The following is a 19,361-nucleotide window of genomic DNA, read 5'->3' as shown; positions in this document are numbered from 1 at the left end:
GTATTCCATTAATTCCTATTTTGATTTCCGTTTACAACCCCAAAAAGTCTTTATTTTTATCACCCAAGAGAGTCGATGCACCACCCAAGAGAGTTAGGGCACCACCCTAGACAGTTCAATGACTCACGTGCCTATAGATAGGGCATAGGCATTCATCCATCTACATTCCACAACTACTCTCTCATTCATTCATCATCATTTTCCATCACACCTTCAACCTTAGCCCTCTACCACACCTTTTCACACCCCTACCTTGGCAGATATTGTCACAAGACTGTGACAACTATTACCTTTTTGTTGATTTCTTTATTACATATTTTATTTGGTTTTTCTTTTTGGAAAGATCCCTCTTGAAATCTAAACGCCTGAGTTGCATAGCCAGAATGTGAATCGGACAGGAATGTCTAGTGAGTCAAGATTGGACAGTTAAGGTCTAGTACAAGTCTGGAAGAGACTGATGGCACTGTAGATTGACAAGCCTGAAAGAGACTTGTGAAGGTGTATATGGACATGTGTGTTGAAGAACTAGCGTGGAAGAGACTAGTTCAAAATGAAGATGGACAAATCTTCAAGAGATTAGTCCATGTGGGGTCATTAGTGGAAATTCACTTTCAGTTGAGCTACATTACAAATTTGGATGTAGCCATAGTCTGCAAAGATGGTCAGAAGACTAGTGGGATGCAATGGAAGCAACTCCTAAAATTTGGCGAGTTACTATTTTTGGACCTCAGAATCTGTTCACGTCATTATCTTCGTTTTGCACGAGGATTAATCCTCTGGTCTGTGCCGAGGTCAAATTTTGATCAAAGGATAGAGAATTTTAGACCGGAAGGCTAGAACGGGAAACACCTTCCAGTGCTGCCATTTGGCACAAATTTGTGCACTTACCTCTTTAAAGAGGGCTGGCGTGCAGTTTTTTTGAGGATTGGGGGCTCATTTGTGAAGGGGAAGAGGAACAGGACAGATAGAGAGCTATGGAGAGCTGGTCTACCTTGTCTATGATGCACAGAGGGTTGAGCTTGCTCCCTACTTTCTCTTTCTCTCTCCCTAACAGTTACAGATATGCCTCAGTTGAGGGCTTTTCTACTGATTCATGTACAGTTGTGTGGGAATATGCTGTTTTTGCATGAGGCAAGAGCCTCCTTTTTCGAGGAACAGGAGCAGTTGTTTGCTGCCCACAAGCAAGAACAGGTGAGGGTGGTAACCTCACCAAGCAAGTGTCTGAAACAGCACTAAATCAGTTCTGTTTTTGGACTGTTCAGAGGTTATTTTAGAGCCCAATTGATGTCAGAATCAAGGGGCACTTGATACAGATGTTGGAGAACGGTACATGGAACAATATGAGCTGAAAACAGGTTTCAAAACAGGTCTGAACCAGTAATTACAATGGGCTGAACAATACAAGGAACAGTATGAGTTGAAAACAGGTTGCAAAACAAGTCTGAACCAGTAATTACAGCAGGCTGAAATGGTCAATTCTGCACTCCAACCGGAAGTTTTAGACTTGGGCAGAGTTTCCCCACCTGGTCAACTTGTTTTGGGTCAGTAATTGTACTGTTATGCTGCCAAATTTCACCCAGAATAGGTGAAAGACAGCCCATTGTACTTTCCCTCTTTTTAAAAATAAAGAAATACCGCAAGGGGCGCCTAACTTAGGGGCCAACAGGGTGTCTGTGTTGCAACAGGAGCAGGTTTCAAAACAAGTCTGAACCAGTAATTACAGCAGGCTGAAATGGTCAATTCTGCACTCCAACCGGAAGTTTTAGACTTGGGCAGAGTTTCCCCACCTGGTCAACTTGTTTTGGGTCAGTAATTGTACCGTTATGCTGCCAAATTTCACCCAGAATAGGTGAAAGACAGCCCATTGTACTTTCCCTCTTTTTAAAAATAAAGAAATACCGCAAGGGGCGCCTAACTTAGGGGCCAACAGGGTGTCTGTGTTGCAACAGGAGCATTCTAGCTTCCTGTGTTTCTTCTTGATTCTGTGTCTTTAAGTTCAGGTAAAGTGGGCGACTGTGAATTGGGTGAAAGCATTTATATATTTTTGGTTGTATACTACCGCCCTTTCCAATGAACAGGCCGGTTTCAGATATCTCAATTCGTGATGCAGTCCATCTAATGGTGATGAGATCTTCTACATCAATATCAGCAACAAACACTCCAGATTGCTGCATTTTTAAGTCCACAATGCGTACCAAGCTGTTCATTACACCCTCTATATCAGGCCCACATTAAATACCTGCATTTTTGTGTTTTCTTCACTCCTAAAGGGCTGCCTAACAGTCAACTATCTGCAACCACTTACATAGAGAGATCTTCATTAGATATTCGCATGTTTTCTTCTCCACTTGGCTGCCCAACAATCGTCTTGACAGCAGCCATCATCAAAGAGAGATTTCAGCATCTCCAACAGCTGATTGCTTTTTCCTCCCTTGACTATTGTCCTTCATCTTTCAATGTCTACTCCAACATTCCATTACCCAAAACATTGCATTCCGCTCCCTCCATAGAGCAACCCTTTTCCTTATCATTGACATCTATGCTAATTAATGACTTGGTTATTAATCATAAGTCAATTGCTTATTGGACCAAACTTAAGCTCAAGGCTTGCTTTATAACTTAACTTTTAAGTGAGCTACTTACTCCGAAAAACTTTCAAATGATCATTAAACCTGAGATGCAAACTTTGAAAGTTTCACATTCCACCTTGTTTCTTTTGCCTTGTCCCTTTACCACGTAGCCCATGCAATTGTCCACTACAAGTCAAGGTGTCAAATCCTTCATTGTTCATGCAATGGCCACCATGCCAAGAGCTAGGGGTAACAAGGTCCAAAATTCGAGTTCATTTCAAATAGTTCATTAAGCCCATTTCTCATTCTAATACATGCTACCTTCTGAATCTTAGAAGATTCGATAAAGCTGCCTCCTAAATAGACTACATTAAATTGTTGAATGAAAGTCGATGTTTTCAATCTATCTTACCCACCACTAAAGGCTTCAAACTTCACCCCTTTACCGCCCTCATCATAGTCCTTTGATAGCCCTTTTGAAGTCCATCATAGTCCTTTGATAACCCTTTTGAAGTCGAGTTATCATAAATTGGTGGCTGCAAAAAGGGTGCATTTTATGTACTTGCATTATAACCAACACTGTATGAAGCATTGCCATGACTAGCATTCATTCCTTGAGCCTTGAATATACCAAGGGGATGTGCAAATGCATTATCATACATACCACTTTGTGCCCCAAGCCTCATACCAATACTACCATACATGGGGTTTCACATTTCACTTATACCATATCTGAATACATTAGGCTTTGCATTCCATTCATTGATTATTGCATACCATAAGGATTTGTACAATACATCCCCATCTAACGGTCCTTGGCCAACCATAGCATGGAATTGTCAAAAGTGGATGCAGCAATGAAACAAGATAGACACATATAACAGTAAGTCACTGGCTACGTCGGCTACGACACCGGCTCCTCTCTCCAACAAGAAGTCCACCTAGTAAAGAAATGATGACTGAGGAGGAGCAGCCCCACAATAAATAGCCATAAAATAGGCCTAAAATAGCAATTGGTCAACCAGCATTTGACTAGCATAAAATTGTTGAGAAACCCTTCACCCGCAGTTTGCGTTTCTACGTTTTGTGTTTAGGGTTTGCAGCCCCAAAAAAGTGGCGCCATCCTAGATTGATTGTGCCTATTTATAGGCCACTCTCTCATTTATTCCTCACAACTAATTCACTCAGTCCGTCACCTCTTCTCTCCAACCTCTCCACTACCCTCACAACCCTTCAGGAGGACATTGCGATTCGTGGTCCGTGGTTGTCTTCATCATCTTCCTTGCGCTATGAAACCCTTGTTCCCTTGTATCACATTCACTCCATAATTCAAAACTTCATCATTCCATTCATCAGAGTTTCTTCTCTCTTCTCTTCTCTTCTCCATGTTTGCCGAGTTCACTCCGTGTTCCTCCCCGCAAACCCTACTGTCTCGTTGGTATATCATCTTTTGACATGGTATCATAGCTGGATCTACTCACACAGCGGCAAAAATCCTCCACTCTAGTGAAGGCTGCCCACACCCCTTTCGCGAAGGACATCGTAGTCTCAGCTGTCCCTTGCTGTCATCTACAATTTGGCTCCTATTTCCAACCTTCCACCCACAATTTGCAGCTGTTTACAGCAAAGCGGCTGTTGTTGATCACTCTCCATTCAGAAAACAATCTCGTTTTTGCAAATTTCAGGTATTTCAGCTTACTGCCCACACTCCGGACACGAAGGACATCACGGTCCAAGATGGCCATTGTTGTCTACAACAGCTCGGCGCCTGTTTCCAGCCCATTACACACTGTTCAAAGCTAATTTCAGCATATTGACTACTGCTGCTGTTTTTTCCTGCGTTTTTAGTCTTTCTCTCTCTTGCAACCTACGTTTTTAGTCTTTCTCTCTCCTCACCTACGTTTTTCTATTGGTTGTAACTTCTTACTGCTGGTCACATCCTCCTCCCACTAGCAGCTCACTTCCAACCCTTGAGGCAAACATTGCGGTTCGTGCTTCACAGCCAATCACAATTTCAGTAATATGTAACTTCGCTAACTTGCACACAGGTGCCTCATGCCCACCTACTCAAGGGAGTTCAATCTCAACAATCGAAACATGCAACCAGCTTTCCTTCTCAACAAAGGTGGGGATAACCTTATTTACCTCAAATTACAACAAGCATTAAATACATAAATCTGAAAACACGCACTTGACCACTTAATCTTGGACAGCCAACATCGGATTGCCCCCAACAACTGATGCCCCTTGCGATTTCTATAAGGTTGAAGTACATTGAGATATGGGCTAATCTCTTTCAATCTTCAATACAATGGTTGTCATAAATGACCAGCACTTCTTGGGCACAATTTGCATCTAGATTGTACAACAATCCAAACTCAATTTGGCTCTTCAATTTCTCACATGCAAGCCACAATTATTTGGGAATGGGCTACCCCTCAAATCAACTGCAAATTAATGCCTTTAGCTGAGTACTTTGTGTTAGTGGTAGAGTCATCCCCTGGACAGGCTGTGTTAGGGTTTTTGGACAGGCTGTCTTAGGGTTTCTGCACAGTTAGGGTTTGGTACAGCAGTACAGCAGAGGGCAGAATCCACGTCAACAGCAGCCAGCGTACAGTGCCACGTCAGCATACTGAGCAGGTGCCACGTGGCAGCCTGCAATGCAGTCGGACAGTTATTTGGCATTATTTTATTGCAGTCGGCTGCATTTAATGCAGCCGACCTAGATACTCTTATGCCTTTTATTTCTGCTGTATATAGCAGTCCTCCAGCACATTCTTGACACATTATTCAGTAATTTCAGATTCTGATCTTGAGATCTGTTGGCTGAGACAGACTGTGCTCAGGCTGACGGAGATCGAGATCATCAAGTCGGGTACATACAGAGATATTTCCTCTGCCCCCTTGTGTACTTCTGCACTCTTATACAGCATACTACACCGCAGATTTTCTGCGTTTACACTGTCTCCCTTTCTCTCTCTCTCCTCTTTGTGTTCACTCTCTCTCAATCTTTGTCCTACACTTCTGCACCACTGCACTCTGACATGGTATCAAAGCGGTGAAGATGGACTAACTGATGGCTGAACCCATCTGAAGAGGAGATTTTAGCGGGACACAAGGCTGCATTTCCAGGATTCGAGGGCGAGCGGGAGGGCTGCGCATCCGATCAAGGCTGAAGCGAGCGTGGGCGTGCAAGGAAGGAGACTAATCAGTGAATTTTCTGCAGGTTATTGCTGTTTCGAAGGGGAGAAAGGCTGCGTTTGAGGCCTTCCATTGCAGATTTTACCTTTTCATCGCCTCCAGCGGGTAAAGAAGGTTTGGGCAGCGGAGGAATCAGTCCTAGAAGGCTGTGTTTTCACAGTCAAAGGGGGCTGTTTTTGCGCTTGTGCAGGTATTGAAGGTTAACATGTCTACAGAGACTGATTTGGAGTTCTAGGCGATCATGGACAGGAAGGTGCCTGTCCTACCGGCTCTTCCAACGGATCAAAAGCTTGATGGTGACAATTACCGCATCTGGCGGGTGATGATGTTGGCCATTTTAGAGTCTTATGATTTGGCAGAACTCGTAATGGAGGAGATTAACACGCCCTCGGTGAGCGATGAGTCCAAACTCTCTTCAAATGCTCGTGCGGAGTTGACCAAGGCCCAATCTCATTGGGACAAACTAAATGCCAGGATTCGATCTTTTTTGTTTTTGTCTTGCACCACAGCCGTGATTGCTCACATCGAGCACTTGACAGTGGCTCGTGAGATATGGCTGGAGCTCGACCAAATGTACAACCGAATGACCCTGATGAAGAGGGTTTCTTTGGAGGTGCAGATGCGAACTTTGTCCATGAATAAGTCTTATTTGCTTCGGAAACACATCAACAAGCTTTGACAGCTTCAGATGCAAGTTCAAAATGCGGGCAAGCCTATTTCCTCCAAAGACATGGCGATCACTTTACTATCCCAATTTCCGCCACCATTCGGTACCTTTTATTCCGCTCTTATTGCTTCAGGGCGTTTTTGTTTCTGTTTTGCACCAAAGCCGTGATCGCTCACATCGAGCACTTGACGATGGCTCGTGAGATATGGCTGGAGCTAGACCAAATGTACAACCGAATGACCCTGATAAAGAGGGTTTCTTTGGAGGTGCAGATGCGGACTTTGTCCGTGAATAAGTCTTATTTGCTTCGGGAACACATCAACAAGCTTCGACAGCTTCAGATGCAGGTTCAAAATGCGGGCAAGCCTATTTCCTCTGAAGACATGGCGATCACTTTACTATCCCAGTTGCCGCCAGGATTCGGTACTTTTTATTCCGCTCTTATTGCTTCAGGGCGGGAGTCAACTCTTCGGTGGGAAGAGTTGGTTCCTAACGTCTTGGACTAGGAGGAACAACTGAAGGGACAGAGTGCTTCCAAATTGGAGGCATTGGTTGGTCAAACTTCTCAAAAGAAGGGGAAGGACCAAAAGAAGAAGAAGGAGGACAACAAATCCAAGAAGGACAAGGAGAAGGAATCAACTTGCCATATTTGTGGAAAGACCGGTCACTGCAAGAAGGATTGTCTCGACAAAGACAAGAAGGATACCAAGAAGAAGGACACGAAGGACTCTAGAGCAATGGTTGCACCCTCATCAACTACTTTTCTACACTTATCAGTCATTGAGGACTCTACATCGACAACTTCTCAAGCTGCGATGACAGCTCCCCAAGCTCGAGAGTGGATTGTGGATAGTGGTGCCTCACGGCACACGACTCCTTCTTCCGTTAGTGTTGCCCATTTGCAACCTTCGCGTGGGCAGATTCTCATTGGAGATAGCTCTTCTGTGTCTATTGCTGTGCAGAGTGAGAAGCAACTTATTCCAGATGGACGTGGTGGTACCCACACCTCTGAGGTGTTGCATGTGCCAAGATTGGGGTATCATTTACTTTCGGTTCATAAGATTTGTGCTCTTGGCCTCTTGGTGAAGTTTGACAGTCATACTGTTCAAGTCCTTAATCGTGGATCCACGAAGGTTATCTCTGCAAGGTATGAGGAGAATGGAGTCTATAAATTGAAGTCTTCTTCAGCTGTTACTTCTCTTCTTCTTCTTCTCAGACACAATCCGAGCTATGGCATGCTCGGTTTGGCCACCTGAACTAGGAGTACCTTCAAAAGGCATCGCGAGGGTCATTTGTCCGAGGATTGCCGGACATAGTGGTGAGCCATCAGCCATGTGTCTCCTGCATTTGTGGGAAACTGCATCGGGATGCGATTCCCAACAAAGCTTCTAGGCGGTCTACTTCACCCATGGAGCTTGTATCTACGGATCTTTGTGCCCCGATAAGGACCGAGTCCCTGAAGGGGAGCTTGTACTTCATGTTGATCGTAGATAACTACAACAGGATGACTTGGGCCTACTCCTTGACTTTGAAGTCAGAGGCTTTCTCTCACTTCAAGGATTGGCTTCTCTTTGAAGAAAACGGTTTTGGCCGGCGACTGAAGACCTTGCGTTCAAACAAGGGAGGTGAATTTATGTCTAATGAGTTTGCTCATTTTTGTGCAGATAGGGGCATTCACCAAGAGTTTGCTAACACCAACACTCCCCAAGAGAATGGCATTTTGGAGCGGAAGAACCAAAGTGTGATCGAGATGGCACGCACCATGATGGAGCACCGACAGACACCTCAGTTTTTGTGGGCCGAGGTAGTGGCTACCGCAGTTCACATCCTCAATCGATCTCTCACTTCCGCCATTGACAGGATGACACCTTTTGAGGCTTACTTCGAGACTAAGCCTGATGTCTCTTATTTCAGGATCTTTGGGTGTAACGCTTATGTGCACATTCCGAAGACACAACGTGATAATAAGTTTGAGGCGGCTTCCCGACAACAGGTTTTTGTTAGCTATAGCTCCCAGTCCCAACGTTATCATTTGTTTGATCCCATCAAGCAGGATGTCTATACAAGCTAAGATGTGCGGTTCGTGGAAGTACCAACCACAAAGGGGGGTGAGGAGCACCCCGTCCTTGGAGATCCAAGGGAGAGTTGGACTCCCGAAACAATTCCTTTAGAGCCAGAGCCTCTTGATGGAGATTCTTCTTCTAATTCAGAGTCTTCTCTTCCACCGGCCACCCCCGAGGAGTTTCCGCCAATGGATGTTCCTGAGTCTTCATCAGATGGAGAGCGACGGGGAGAGGTTTGTCCTCCTCGTTGGACCCGTGACACACTCCGAGATTCAAGGATCAAGGGGGTCCCTAAGGAGTGGGAACCACAAGATGAACCGCAAAGGTCACAAAGGACCCAGACACACTATTCGGAGCTTGTTTGCTCCAACTATTGTTTGCCGACCCGTATTGTGCAGGATCGTGAGCCAACTTCCATGAAGGAGGCTTTGCAATCTGATCATTGGCGAAAGGTCATGGAAGCTGAGTTGGAGGCTATTGAGAGAAATGACACTTGGTCTCTTGTGCCTCGTCCATCTCACAAGAAGGTGATTGGTGTCAAGTGGGTCTTCAAGACCAAGTACCTTAGCGATGGTTCTTTGGACAAGCACAAGGCTCACCTTGTTGCTAAAGGTTTTGCTCAGCGCCCAGGCATTGATTTCCATGATACTTTTGGTCCCACTACTCGTATGGCGACTATTTGAGTTCTTCTTGCCTTGGCTGGCCATAGGAGATGGCGTGTCTATCAATTGGATATGAAGTCGGTCTTTCTGAATGGTGACTTGCAAGAGGAGATCTATGTTGAGCAGCCTCTTGTCAGAAGTGAAGCAGCAATGGAAGCATAAACATTTGGTGAAATAAACTGCTGAAACACAAGACAAAAAGAGAAAAGAAAAGAACACGATACAGATGAGAACTCAGATGTATACACGGGAAATGGAATCCATATATCTGAACACGAGACAATCGCATACAACAGTGAGTCACTGGCTGTGTGGGCACTGGCACTGGCTCCTCTCTCCACAGAGTCTGCAGATGGTGAAGATGATGATACCGACTGAGGAGGACGATACAGATGAGAACTCAGATGTATACACGGGAAATGGAATCCATATATCTGAACACGAGACAATCGCATACAACAGTGAGTCACTGGCTGTGTGGGCACTGGCACTGGCTCCTCTCTCCACAGAGTCTGCAGATGGTGAAGACGATGATACTGACTGAGGAGGAGCACTAAGTATAAATAGGCTGAAAAAGTAGGGAGAAATAATGCTGGTCGGACAGCATTAATGCTGGCCGACTGGTGCATAAAATGCTCCACTGGCATAAAATGCCACACCAGAAAATACCTAAAATACCTAATAAAAATGCCCAGCCCAGATCAAGCTCAGACTCACACATGAGCTAACAAATACTCTGCTAACACCCTCTCTCAGATCATGGGTGATCTGATACAATACAATAGTACAATGAAAAGGGATCAGAAACTATACAACATAGAACCACCAAGTAGAACCATGGATACCCAAGCAGTGGGTAATCAAGCCACCACCAAGGTGCCTCGGAGAGAACCTGATGTCGATGTCGATCGTACCAAACACCTGAAAATAGAGAAGATCATAGCATGTCTCTGTGTCCATCACCAATGTCTCGCAGTAGCATACAAGACCGTCCTATCAAAAATGCCCCTGAACATAGGTGACCATGGATTCCCCGCCTTTGGTCAGACCGCCAAAGTGTCCCCTCATGTGAGCTCCAGACGAAAGCCTCCCGCTCTCTGTCAGATAACCAGCTCATCATGAACCTGGATGTCAATCCTAGCGCCAGGATTTGATTCCACCAGATTGAAGTCGATGCGTCAGGGACGTCCCTCTCTGGAACCTGTGCACCTGTATAAAAGTATAGATGAGGCACGACTGCCCCATCTGAACACCCGCTCACACTCCCTCTCTGGCACAAGAGAGTCGTGAGGGATGACCTCATCACCACCACTAGAAAGCAGCCGAGGAAGGGGCCACCAAGCCCTTCCAGCGATCCGAAGAAGAGGATCCCTTCCGCGCCTTGGACTTCACCTTGGTCGGAGGATCGGAATCGGAGTCTAATGAAGGAGAGGACTCATCCGTAGAGTCAACATCCCGCTTCGTCTTCTGCTCCTTCCTGGGAGCCGCTAACGTCTTGCAGTCCTTCCGCAAATGTCTCTTCTTGCCACAGTGGTAACACTGGGCCTTCGACTTTTTCTTCCTGTTACCCCTCTCTGAAGCTACATCAGCCTCGCCTCCATAATGTGCCGCAAGCCGCCCCTGTAATCTCAAGGATGTCTCATGCTCAAGAAGCATCGAGGTCATATGTGTAAAACTGACAGGAGTCGATGATGTCTGCGCCCGCAAAGCATTGGCCACTCCATCAAACTCCGGGGGGAGCTTGTAGAGGACCGTCCCGACGAAATGCGCCTCGGGAAGAGCAGATTGCATGTGCCGAAGCTGGTCCTGTACCTGCGTAACACGAAGAAGAAAAGACTAAATAGTATCTTGCGGCTCAAACTTCATCTGCTGGAGCTGGCCATAAAGTGTGACTGCCCGCATGGTGAAAGGTGCCTTGTACATCTGCTGCAACTTCTGCCATACTTCAGGAGAGGTCCTACAGGAGATAACCGCCGGTAAGACCGCTTTAGAAATACACCAAAGCAACGTAGAGTAAGCACCGGCATCGTCCGAGTCCCATGTGAGCACCGCTTCCTCATGGTTGTCCTCATCAAAGTCGTCAGGAAGAGGAAAAGGACGGAGAGGTCTAGCAATAGCTCCACAGACGATGTACCATAACCGCTTCTGCACAAACCAAGCTTTCATGACAGCACTCCATGTGAGATAATCAGGTCCATGTAACTTATCATCAGTGGAAGTGCACGAAGGAGCCATATGGAGAGGAGAAGAAGAGAAGTAGAGAAGAGATGGAATTTAGAGAGGAAACACAGCCAAAACACAAGCACAGACTGCAAAAAATGAGAGTTCACATGCAATATAACCCAAAATCTGATCAATAGAAGACAAAATCTGCTGCAGAAAGTCAAAAAATCAGTCAAAAACTGCCAAAAACAGCAAAAACGGCCTGAATTAACAATCACCCAGCCATGAGAGATGCTGAATCAGCAAGACGCAAGCTGTGAACTGGAGAAAAACAGGTAGAAAACTGTCGCTAGCAGCTGCAGATGAAAAACGCAGGCAGTAGAGGGTGCGTAGGCAGCAGACGATGGCAAAACTGCAAAAAACGCAGGCTGAAAACAGCTCCAAAACAGGTCGCCTGGCTGCGACAATAGTCGCCTAATCAGCAGGGGTACAAAACAGTCCTGAAATCAGCAAGAAAACACAGCAGGAGCACAGATCCTGAAATCTGATACCATGTCAGAAGTGGAGCAGCGGTGGAAGCATAAACATGTAGTGAAATAAACTGCTGAAACACAAGACAAAAAGAGAGAAGAAAAGAACACGATACAGATGAGAACTCAAATGTATACACGGGAAATGGAATCCATATATCTGAACACGAGACAGTCGCATACAACAGTGAGTCACTGGCTGCGTGGGCACTGGCACTGGCTCCTCTCTCCACAGAGTCTGCAGATGGTGAAGATGATGATACTGACTGAGGAGCACTGAGTATAAATAGGCTGAAAAAGTGGGGAGCAATAATGCTGGTCGGACAGCATTAATACTGGCCGACTGGTGCATAAAATGCTCCACTGGCATAAAATGCCACACCAGAAAATACCTAAAATACCTTTAAAAAATGCCCAGCCCAGATCAAGCTCAGACTCACACATGAGCTGACAAATACTATGCTAACACCTCTTGGCTTTGGATCCTCAGATAGAAAAGTTTACAAGTTAAAAAAGGCCTTGTATGGCCTCAAGCAAGCTCCATGTGCATGGAACGAGAAGATTGACTCGTTTCTTCAGTCGAAGTTATGATATCGATGCTCTGAGCCCGATCCAGAGCTTTATGTACACACTTTCGAGGTTGGTCATGTGTTGTTTGTGTTATATGTTGATGATTAGATTCTGACAAGGGATCTTGCACAGAAGGTCCGAGAGACCGAGACAGCTTTACATCAAGCATTCAAGATGATGGATTTGGGACTTCTTCATTTCTTCTTGGGTCACGAGATTTATCAATCTCAAAGGGGGATTTTCATCTCTCAACAAAGGTACATTCAGGAGCTCTTGGTGACTTTTGAGATGGAGACTTGTCGGTCCATAACTACTCCTATGGATCCGAATTGCAAGGCCACTTCACACTCAGATTCTCCCATGATGGATGCTTCACACTACCGTTAGTTAATTGGATCCTTGATTTGGCTTCTCAACGCTCATGTTGATCTTTGTTTTGCTGTGGGTCTTATGGCAGGGTTCATGACTAAACCCAAATGGGTGCATTGGCAGGCTGCCCTGAGGATTCTTCAGAATTTGAGGGGGACCTTTGACTTAGGGATTTCTTATTCCGCAGGTTCAGATGCTTCAAATCTGGTTCTTGCAAGTTGGAGGGACTCAGATTGGGTTGGCAATGTGGACCGCCGACGGTCTACTACAGGCTACTGTTTTACCTTGGGTACAAGTTTTTATCTCTGAAAGTAGAAAGAAGCAGCCCATGGTAGCCCTTTCTTCTATTGAGGCAGAGTATCGAGCTGCGTCTTCCACCACATGTGAGAAGGTGTGGCTTCGAAGATTGTTGGAGGAGCTTGGCTGCCCCCAGACTCATCCTAATCTTCTGCGGTGCAACAATGAGAGTTGCATTGCCTTGGTACGAAATCCTATATTCCATGCCCGGACAAAGCACATTGAGATCCACTATCACTTCATTCAGGAGAAGCTTATGGATGGAACCATTGATGTGAAGTATTACAAGGGGGAGGATAACCTTACAGATTTGATTGTGAAGGCGCTTCCCCATGCTCTTCTTCGGCAGCATTCCAGATCCCTCGCTCTGATGCCTCGTCCAAGATCTGGGAGGGGGTGTTAGTGGTAGAGTCATCCCCTGGACAGGCTGTGTTAGGGTTTCTGCACAGTTAGGGTTTGATACAGCAGTACAGCAGAGGGCAGAATCCACGTCAACAGCAGGCAGCGTATAGTGCCACATCAGCACACTGCACAGGTGCCATGTGGCAGCCTGCAGTGCAATCGGACAATTATTTGGCATTATTTTTTTGCAGTCGGGTGCATTTAATGCAACCAACCTGGTTATTTTTATGCCTTTTATTTCTGCTTTATATAGCAGTCCTCCAGCACATTGTTGACACATTGTTCAGTGATTTCAGATTCTGATCTTGAGATCTGTTGGCTGAGAGAGACTGTGCTCGGGCTAATGGAGATCGAGGTCATCAAGCCGGATACATAAGCAAATATTTCCTCTACCCCCTTGTGTATTTATTCACTCTTATACAGCATACTACACCGCAAATTTTCTGCGTTTACATTGTCTCCCTTGCTCTCTCTCTCTTCTCTCTGTGTTCACTCTCTCTCAGTCGTTGTCCTACGCTTCCGCATTGATACACTCTGACACTTTGGTCTTCAATAGTTGGACACAAATCCCAAGGTGGCTGTGAAAACCCCAATTTCTACTATAAATTAGGGTTTCAACAATTTTTGCAATTGCTCTTTACCCCCAAGCCAGAATGTACTGAGAATTGGTAAGGAATGTCAAAGGATGAACGAGAAAATCAGTTGAACATCTCTCAGTGAAGCAAAGAAGGAAACCTACAGTCCCTATCTTGTCACACAACACAATTTGTTGTTGCCTCTCAAAGCTCATCTAGAAGCAAAATGTCACCCAAACAACCTTGTATAAACTTGCATGGGAAATTTTGACAAGTGGCAATCTCTTTTGCTACTTGGTAGCCTTCTAATTGTCATTCCTAGTTTTAATTAATTAATTTTTACAATTTAAATTCCAAAAATCAATTAGTTATCCATTTGACCACACCCAAGGGGCATTTAAGGGTGCTAATCCTCATGGGACATTTAAGGGTTCCAACATTAATTGGCCTTCAACTAGAATTAATTTATTTATTAATGCCTATTCCCACAATGTCATCACTTGACATTTAATGGCCCAATTAATGCATACACCCCAAACCGACACCAAATACCTATAAGTACCTGTCCAACATAACTTTGTACAACTTTTACCAATGTCATCCACTATTCTCTAAGGTTACTTAGGCCATCACCATGACTTAATCGACTTGCACTTCACATGTGTGTCTCACATGTACATGACTTAATAATGCCAAAGCTAAGCATAAAAAATGCATATCCTCATGACAGGGAGAATAATTTTTCCAAAAGATAAAAAGGCTGCCATCTTCAAATTCCAACCCCAAATGTGCACTAGAGCTGATGCCTGCAGCAATTGGGACTTAATTTGAGCATGTTTAAAGAGAGCTCTTTAAAAACCAGAAACTAAACCTTGAGTTGATGTCCTCCGCAAAGCCAAATTAGGTTTCTCCTTAGGCGTGCTGAAAAGAGACTAGAATGCCCTTGATGGATTTGACCAATTCTTTACCAGAAGCTGCTGTACACATTCAGAGACTGCAATGTTGGTTGCTGTAACTGTCTAGCATTTTAACTTTTAGCTTGGACAGCTCTGCAAAGATGAAAGATTCAATGCAGATTCAGTAGCATGAGAAAGGGAAGATCTGTAATGGCATGGCTGATTTCTGCAAGGGAATTGTTCCAGAGTGTTAGCAATTCTTGAAGAGATTGTAAGATAAATTCAGGACAGTGCGTGTATCTGAAGCAGAAAGAGGAGTTGCAATGGTTGTCATTCATCTCCCAAAAGTATGAGAGAAGGAGACAAAAGAATGATAATTTTTTTGGGAAGGCAAATTTTTTCCTTGGTTGTGATGGTTCTGATACCAATGTGGAATCTTTAACTTTGAATGGTCTAACCTTCTAGCCTTGGATCCATCAAGATCCCACTATGGATCCCCTAGACCCCATTCGCAATCAGAAGACGCATTCGTACAGCATTTTACCAAAGCTTCGACTTCTGACTGAACAAGCAGGTCCCCCAGAACTGTGCAATGGTGAAATGGCTTAGAGGCAACATGAAGCCTGTTGAATCTTGAATATAATTATGAGAAGTGAAACAGAAGTCGCAATTAGGCCAAGTTTCCACGAAGCTGAAAATCTTTAGATCCAACTCTGCAATCCTAGCTAGCATTGTTGTTCTCCTAAGAGCTTGAACCTTGGAAGTTTGGAACTGCATGTTTGTTTTTGAGAGGAACCAAAAGCTGCCATGACTAAATCAATTGCTTCCTTAGAGACCACAAACTAATGGATATACATGGCAGACTGCCGGCATGCTCCACACAGAGGTAAAGTGATAATGCAGCCTCCCTTCAACTGCATTATCCTGCATGACTCAAGGTTCAAAATCTCCATGAACTGGTCATTAGTCTGCAGCCACATCTTCCACAATTTATTCCATAAGTGCCTTCAGGCAAGCATCATACATACCATGACTTCTCTGACCAGTTGGCTGATTTGCTGCAGTGAACCAACTGTTCACTCTCCTAAAAGAAAAGGACAGAAATCACTCTATGTATGTATCTGGACTTTCTTCAACATCTCATATTTGGACTTCTTACGAGTCTAAGAATGCACTTAAGTAAAGCAGAGAAAGAACTAGTTACTACATGAACCATCAAGAAAGCAAGGCCTTATAAGATGATAGAAACACTGAAATTGTCTAACCATCATAATTGCTGCTCTAAGGGTAACAAGAGCAGTAAATGTTGTTGCAGAAAACGAACACACTGAAATTGTCTAACCATCATAATTGCTGCTCTAAGGGTAACAAGAGCAGTAAATGTTGTTGCAGAAAACGAACACAGGCAGTCAGAGGTCTCAACGCAGCCACAAAACCAACACACATACTACAAAGATAGCACCTTGTTTGCTTCCATCAAGACATCTCCATTTTGTCTCCAAGTCAGCAGTTCAGAAGACATGAGTTTTTGAAATACGTTAGGACTTGACAGCAGAGCCAACTGCACATCCAAGGGCACATCGCTACATCCTCATTCAACAGTGATACCAAACTTTATAAAGCCCACATCTACAGTGATATCAAACCTAGACGTGCATCTATTGAAATACGTTAGGACTTGACAGAAGAGCCAACTGCACATCCAAGGGCACATCGCTACATCCTCATTCAACAGTGATACCAACAACCTGAACTTTATAAAGCCTACATCTGCTGTGATATCAAACCTAGTATTGCCATTACTAAGGTAAGAGACTGCACTCCTTTTAACGAGCAGCAACCCAAAATTTGACAGAAAAAAGAGTAGCTTGAGAATTCCGAAGGATGGTAATGGAACTGTATGGACTTTGAAACGAGAGGCACAGAAGCAGCACAAAACAATTTAGGTGAAAGCATAGCATAGTCTTGGTATGTTCATAATTGAAATCCATGGTACCAGATTGACAACACAATTAAAAAAGAGGCCCATAACTACAACACCTACTTATGATGATTTCAAGTCACATAAGCAGTGAATCCAGTCACATGGCAGCTTTCAACCGATAAGAATAGCAATTAAGAAGTTCAAACCCCTTTAACTAGATCATATGTGGTGCACGAAAAGCACCTGAAAAGGAGCTGATAAACTGGTATCAAAGAGACCTAAGGGAGCTGCAACTGGCAACACCGAAGGTCCAGGCTGGACAGAATTTGAAACCGCATTGCTGTGCTGAGAGGACATTAACCCAACATTCATCCCACCATCAATTAGGCCCAGTGTTCCCTGTGATACATTCGGCAAGGGGGTATGCTTCCAATCAGGTTGCTTTCCAGAAGGATGATAAGTTGTTCCCATGAAGCTTACACCAAGCTGTCCAAACTGCCCAACAGGTGTGAAAGGGTTGGCATAGACCAACATATGAGGATGACCTTGGATGTTAGAAAGCCCTGTTGGACTGACAAACGGGCCTGTATAGCCAGAGGGCGGTGCACCATAAAATGAATCAGGTGTACCTGAATGTCTCTGCTGCCATCCTGTTATGCCACCTGCTCCCATACTTGTAAGCCCAGGATCTAAAGAAGTCATTGGGGCATCCTCATGAGGGCCAAAAGTGAAAATAGGCCCTCCTAACATAGTCCCCATCTCTAAGCAAGGAAAGGGCGAAGGTCCACCAGGTAGAGACTGCAATAAGAGACCCGAAGAGGCAGGCACACTAGTCGAAGGACCTTGCATCAATGGTACTGTTGTTTCAACTGAAAGATCTGCTGGAAGAGCTACAGACATGGGGTCATCAATACCTGGAGCTGTATTGGACGTTTGTATGATAGATGATGCTGTATCAGAAGCACCTGAAACGCATGAAAACACCAATTTGAACCTCTACAATACCTCAAAGTTCAACTATTCACAGTACCAATCATCTGAAACATTGCAAAACAGATGGTCTTACCGGCAAACTTGGCTATCGAATCAAAACTAGCTCCAGTACTACCACCTAGAACTCCAGTCCTTGTGGTAGTACGATTTCCTACTAAGTCATCATTGCTAATAGCAGCTACTGCCACAGCTGATGCAGCAGCCTCCGCTTCTGCTTCTGCCTCAGGATCGACCATTTGTCCATCATCCTCCACTCTTGCATGATTCCCTTCAGAGGTAAAGGTCGTATCACCTCCTGACCCAGAAAAATTCCTTGAATGATTATAGATATGCGACATCTCTGATCTGAAACCCAAAGGTGACCCTATCCGTGCGATGGGAGATGGTGATGGAGGATGACTGCTTGGTGATATGAGAGTGGGAGATGTAACAGCACCTAAAAATATGGTCACATGTACACAAATTAGAAACTTACTGTACGCACACACAACTAACCACAACAAACAACAAACAGTCAGAGACCCACCAAATTGAATCTTTTCACCAGCCAACAGTGAGCTTACAGGGCCTGCCATTGAAACTGGACCTTTAACAGGTCCACCTGCCTTTTCAAGGCCTAGGCGGGTGGATGAAGCCCCCTTCTCAATCCCTACAGCAGATGGCAGTGTTAAGCCTGGCTCTAAAGGTGTCACTACCCTCTCTGACACAGAGGATGGTCCCTCAAAGCGCAGTGGTTTCATTGCTTCCTCAAGCTGAATTTGAGTTAAACTCACAACCTGCTGTCATTCCCCAAAGGAAAGAAGGGGAACAAAAAAGACACCCATAAGCAAAATATGTAATAACAGCAACTACTACTGCTGAGCTGAATAATGAAGCATGAAAGGGCCTTTGTTTCTCACTTCATGAGTAGACCTTTGCCCACCCCAAGCAGCAGTTGTACACAATGAACTGTCTGGAACACTGCTAAGATTGTCATGTACAGAGATAGCCAGCTTTCCAGATTCCATGAATGTGTTGCCTGAAGTTGAATGTGCCTGTCCAGACCTTAATATGTCCAATAATGCATAGTCAGAGCCAAACCACATGTTAGTTGTCATCTGCAAGCCAGACCCACAAAATCAAAATGGCAAAACAGCTAGGATCCACTCACTTTAAAGATTTTGACATTCTGTCAAGGGAAATGTCAGCAGGTGTCCCAATTGGAGGCAGAACCTGAGTCATGCCACTAGCAGATGTGTGCAGAAGGTTTGAACCAAATCCAGATGAATGGCTCTTCATGCCAAGCTGGCCCTCACTGTAGCCTGATTCAGCACTAAAAGCAGAACGTTTTTCCAAGCCATTCTTATTTGAAAGACTTGCTACCATTTCATTTTGCAGTCCTGCCTTTCCAGAAACTCTTCTCTGCTTCCTTGAAACCTGCTCTTTGACCTTTACTCAATCATACATTTGTAATTGTGTTAGAAATGTAATGTGAAATGA

At 44.6% G+C, this 19,361-nt stretch overlaps 1 protein-coding gene across 5 annotated transcripts in view; it reads right to left on the bottom strand.

Moving 5' to 3' along the window:
- The window catches only part of LOC148041866 (uncharacterized), a 54,984-nt gene that overhangs the window by 29,587 nt on the left and 6,036 nt on the right, over positions 1-19,361 (bottom strand). For 3 of the 5 annotated variants that reach the window (XM_087683483.1, XM_087683467.1, XM_087683459.1), the window contains exons 3-7: positions 19,033-19,310; positions 18,782-18,926; positions 18,409-18,661; positions 17,956-18,318; positions 17,133-17,854 (exon numbers count right to left, since the gene is read on the bottom strand). In XM_087683483.1, coding sequence (XP_087539609.1) covers positions 17,133-17,854; positions 17,956-18,318; positions 18,409-18,661; positions 18,782-18,926; positions 19,033-19,310 — 1,761 coding nt within the window. Of the gene's footprint in view, positions 1-14,978; positions 16,050-17,132; positions 17,855-17,955; positions 18,319-18,408; positions 18,662-18,781; positions 18,927-19,032; positions 19,311-19,361 lie in introns of those variants that run through there. The other 2 variants (XM_087683490.1, XM_087683475.1) reach the window with 2 other exon arrangements.

This window comes from Lygodium microphyllum, chromosome 1 (genome assembly GCF_053477565.2).
Source record: "Lygodium microphyllum isolate KBCC chromosome 1, Lygodium_microphyllum_v1.1.10, whole genome shotgun sequence".
Classification (NCBI taxonomy): domain Eukaryota; kingdom Viridiplantae; phylum Streptophyta; class Polypodiopsida; order Schizaeales; family Lygodiaceae; genus Lygodium; species Lygodium microphyllum.
Note: the sequence above shows the minus strand (reverse complement) of the source record. Positions and strands in the feature narration are given on the sequence as shown.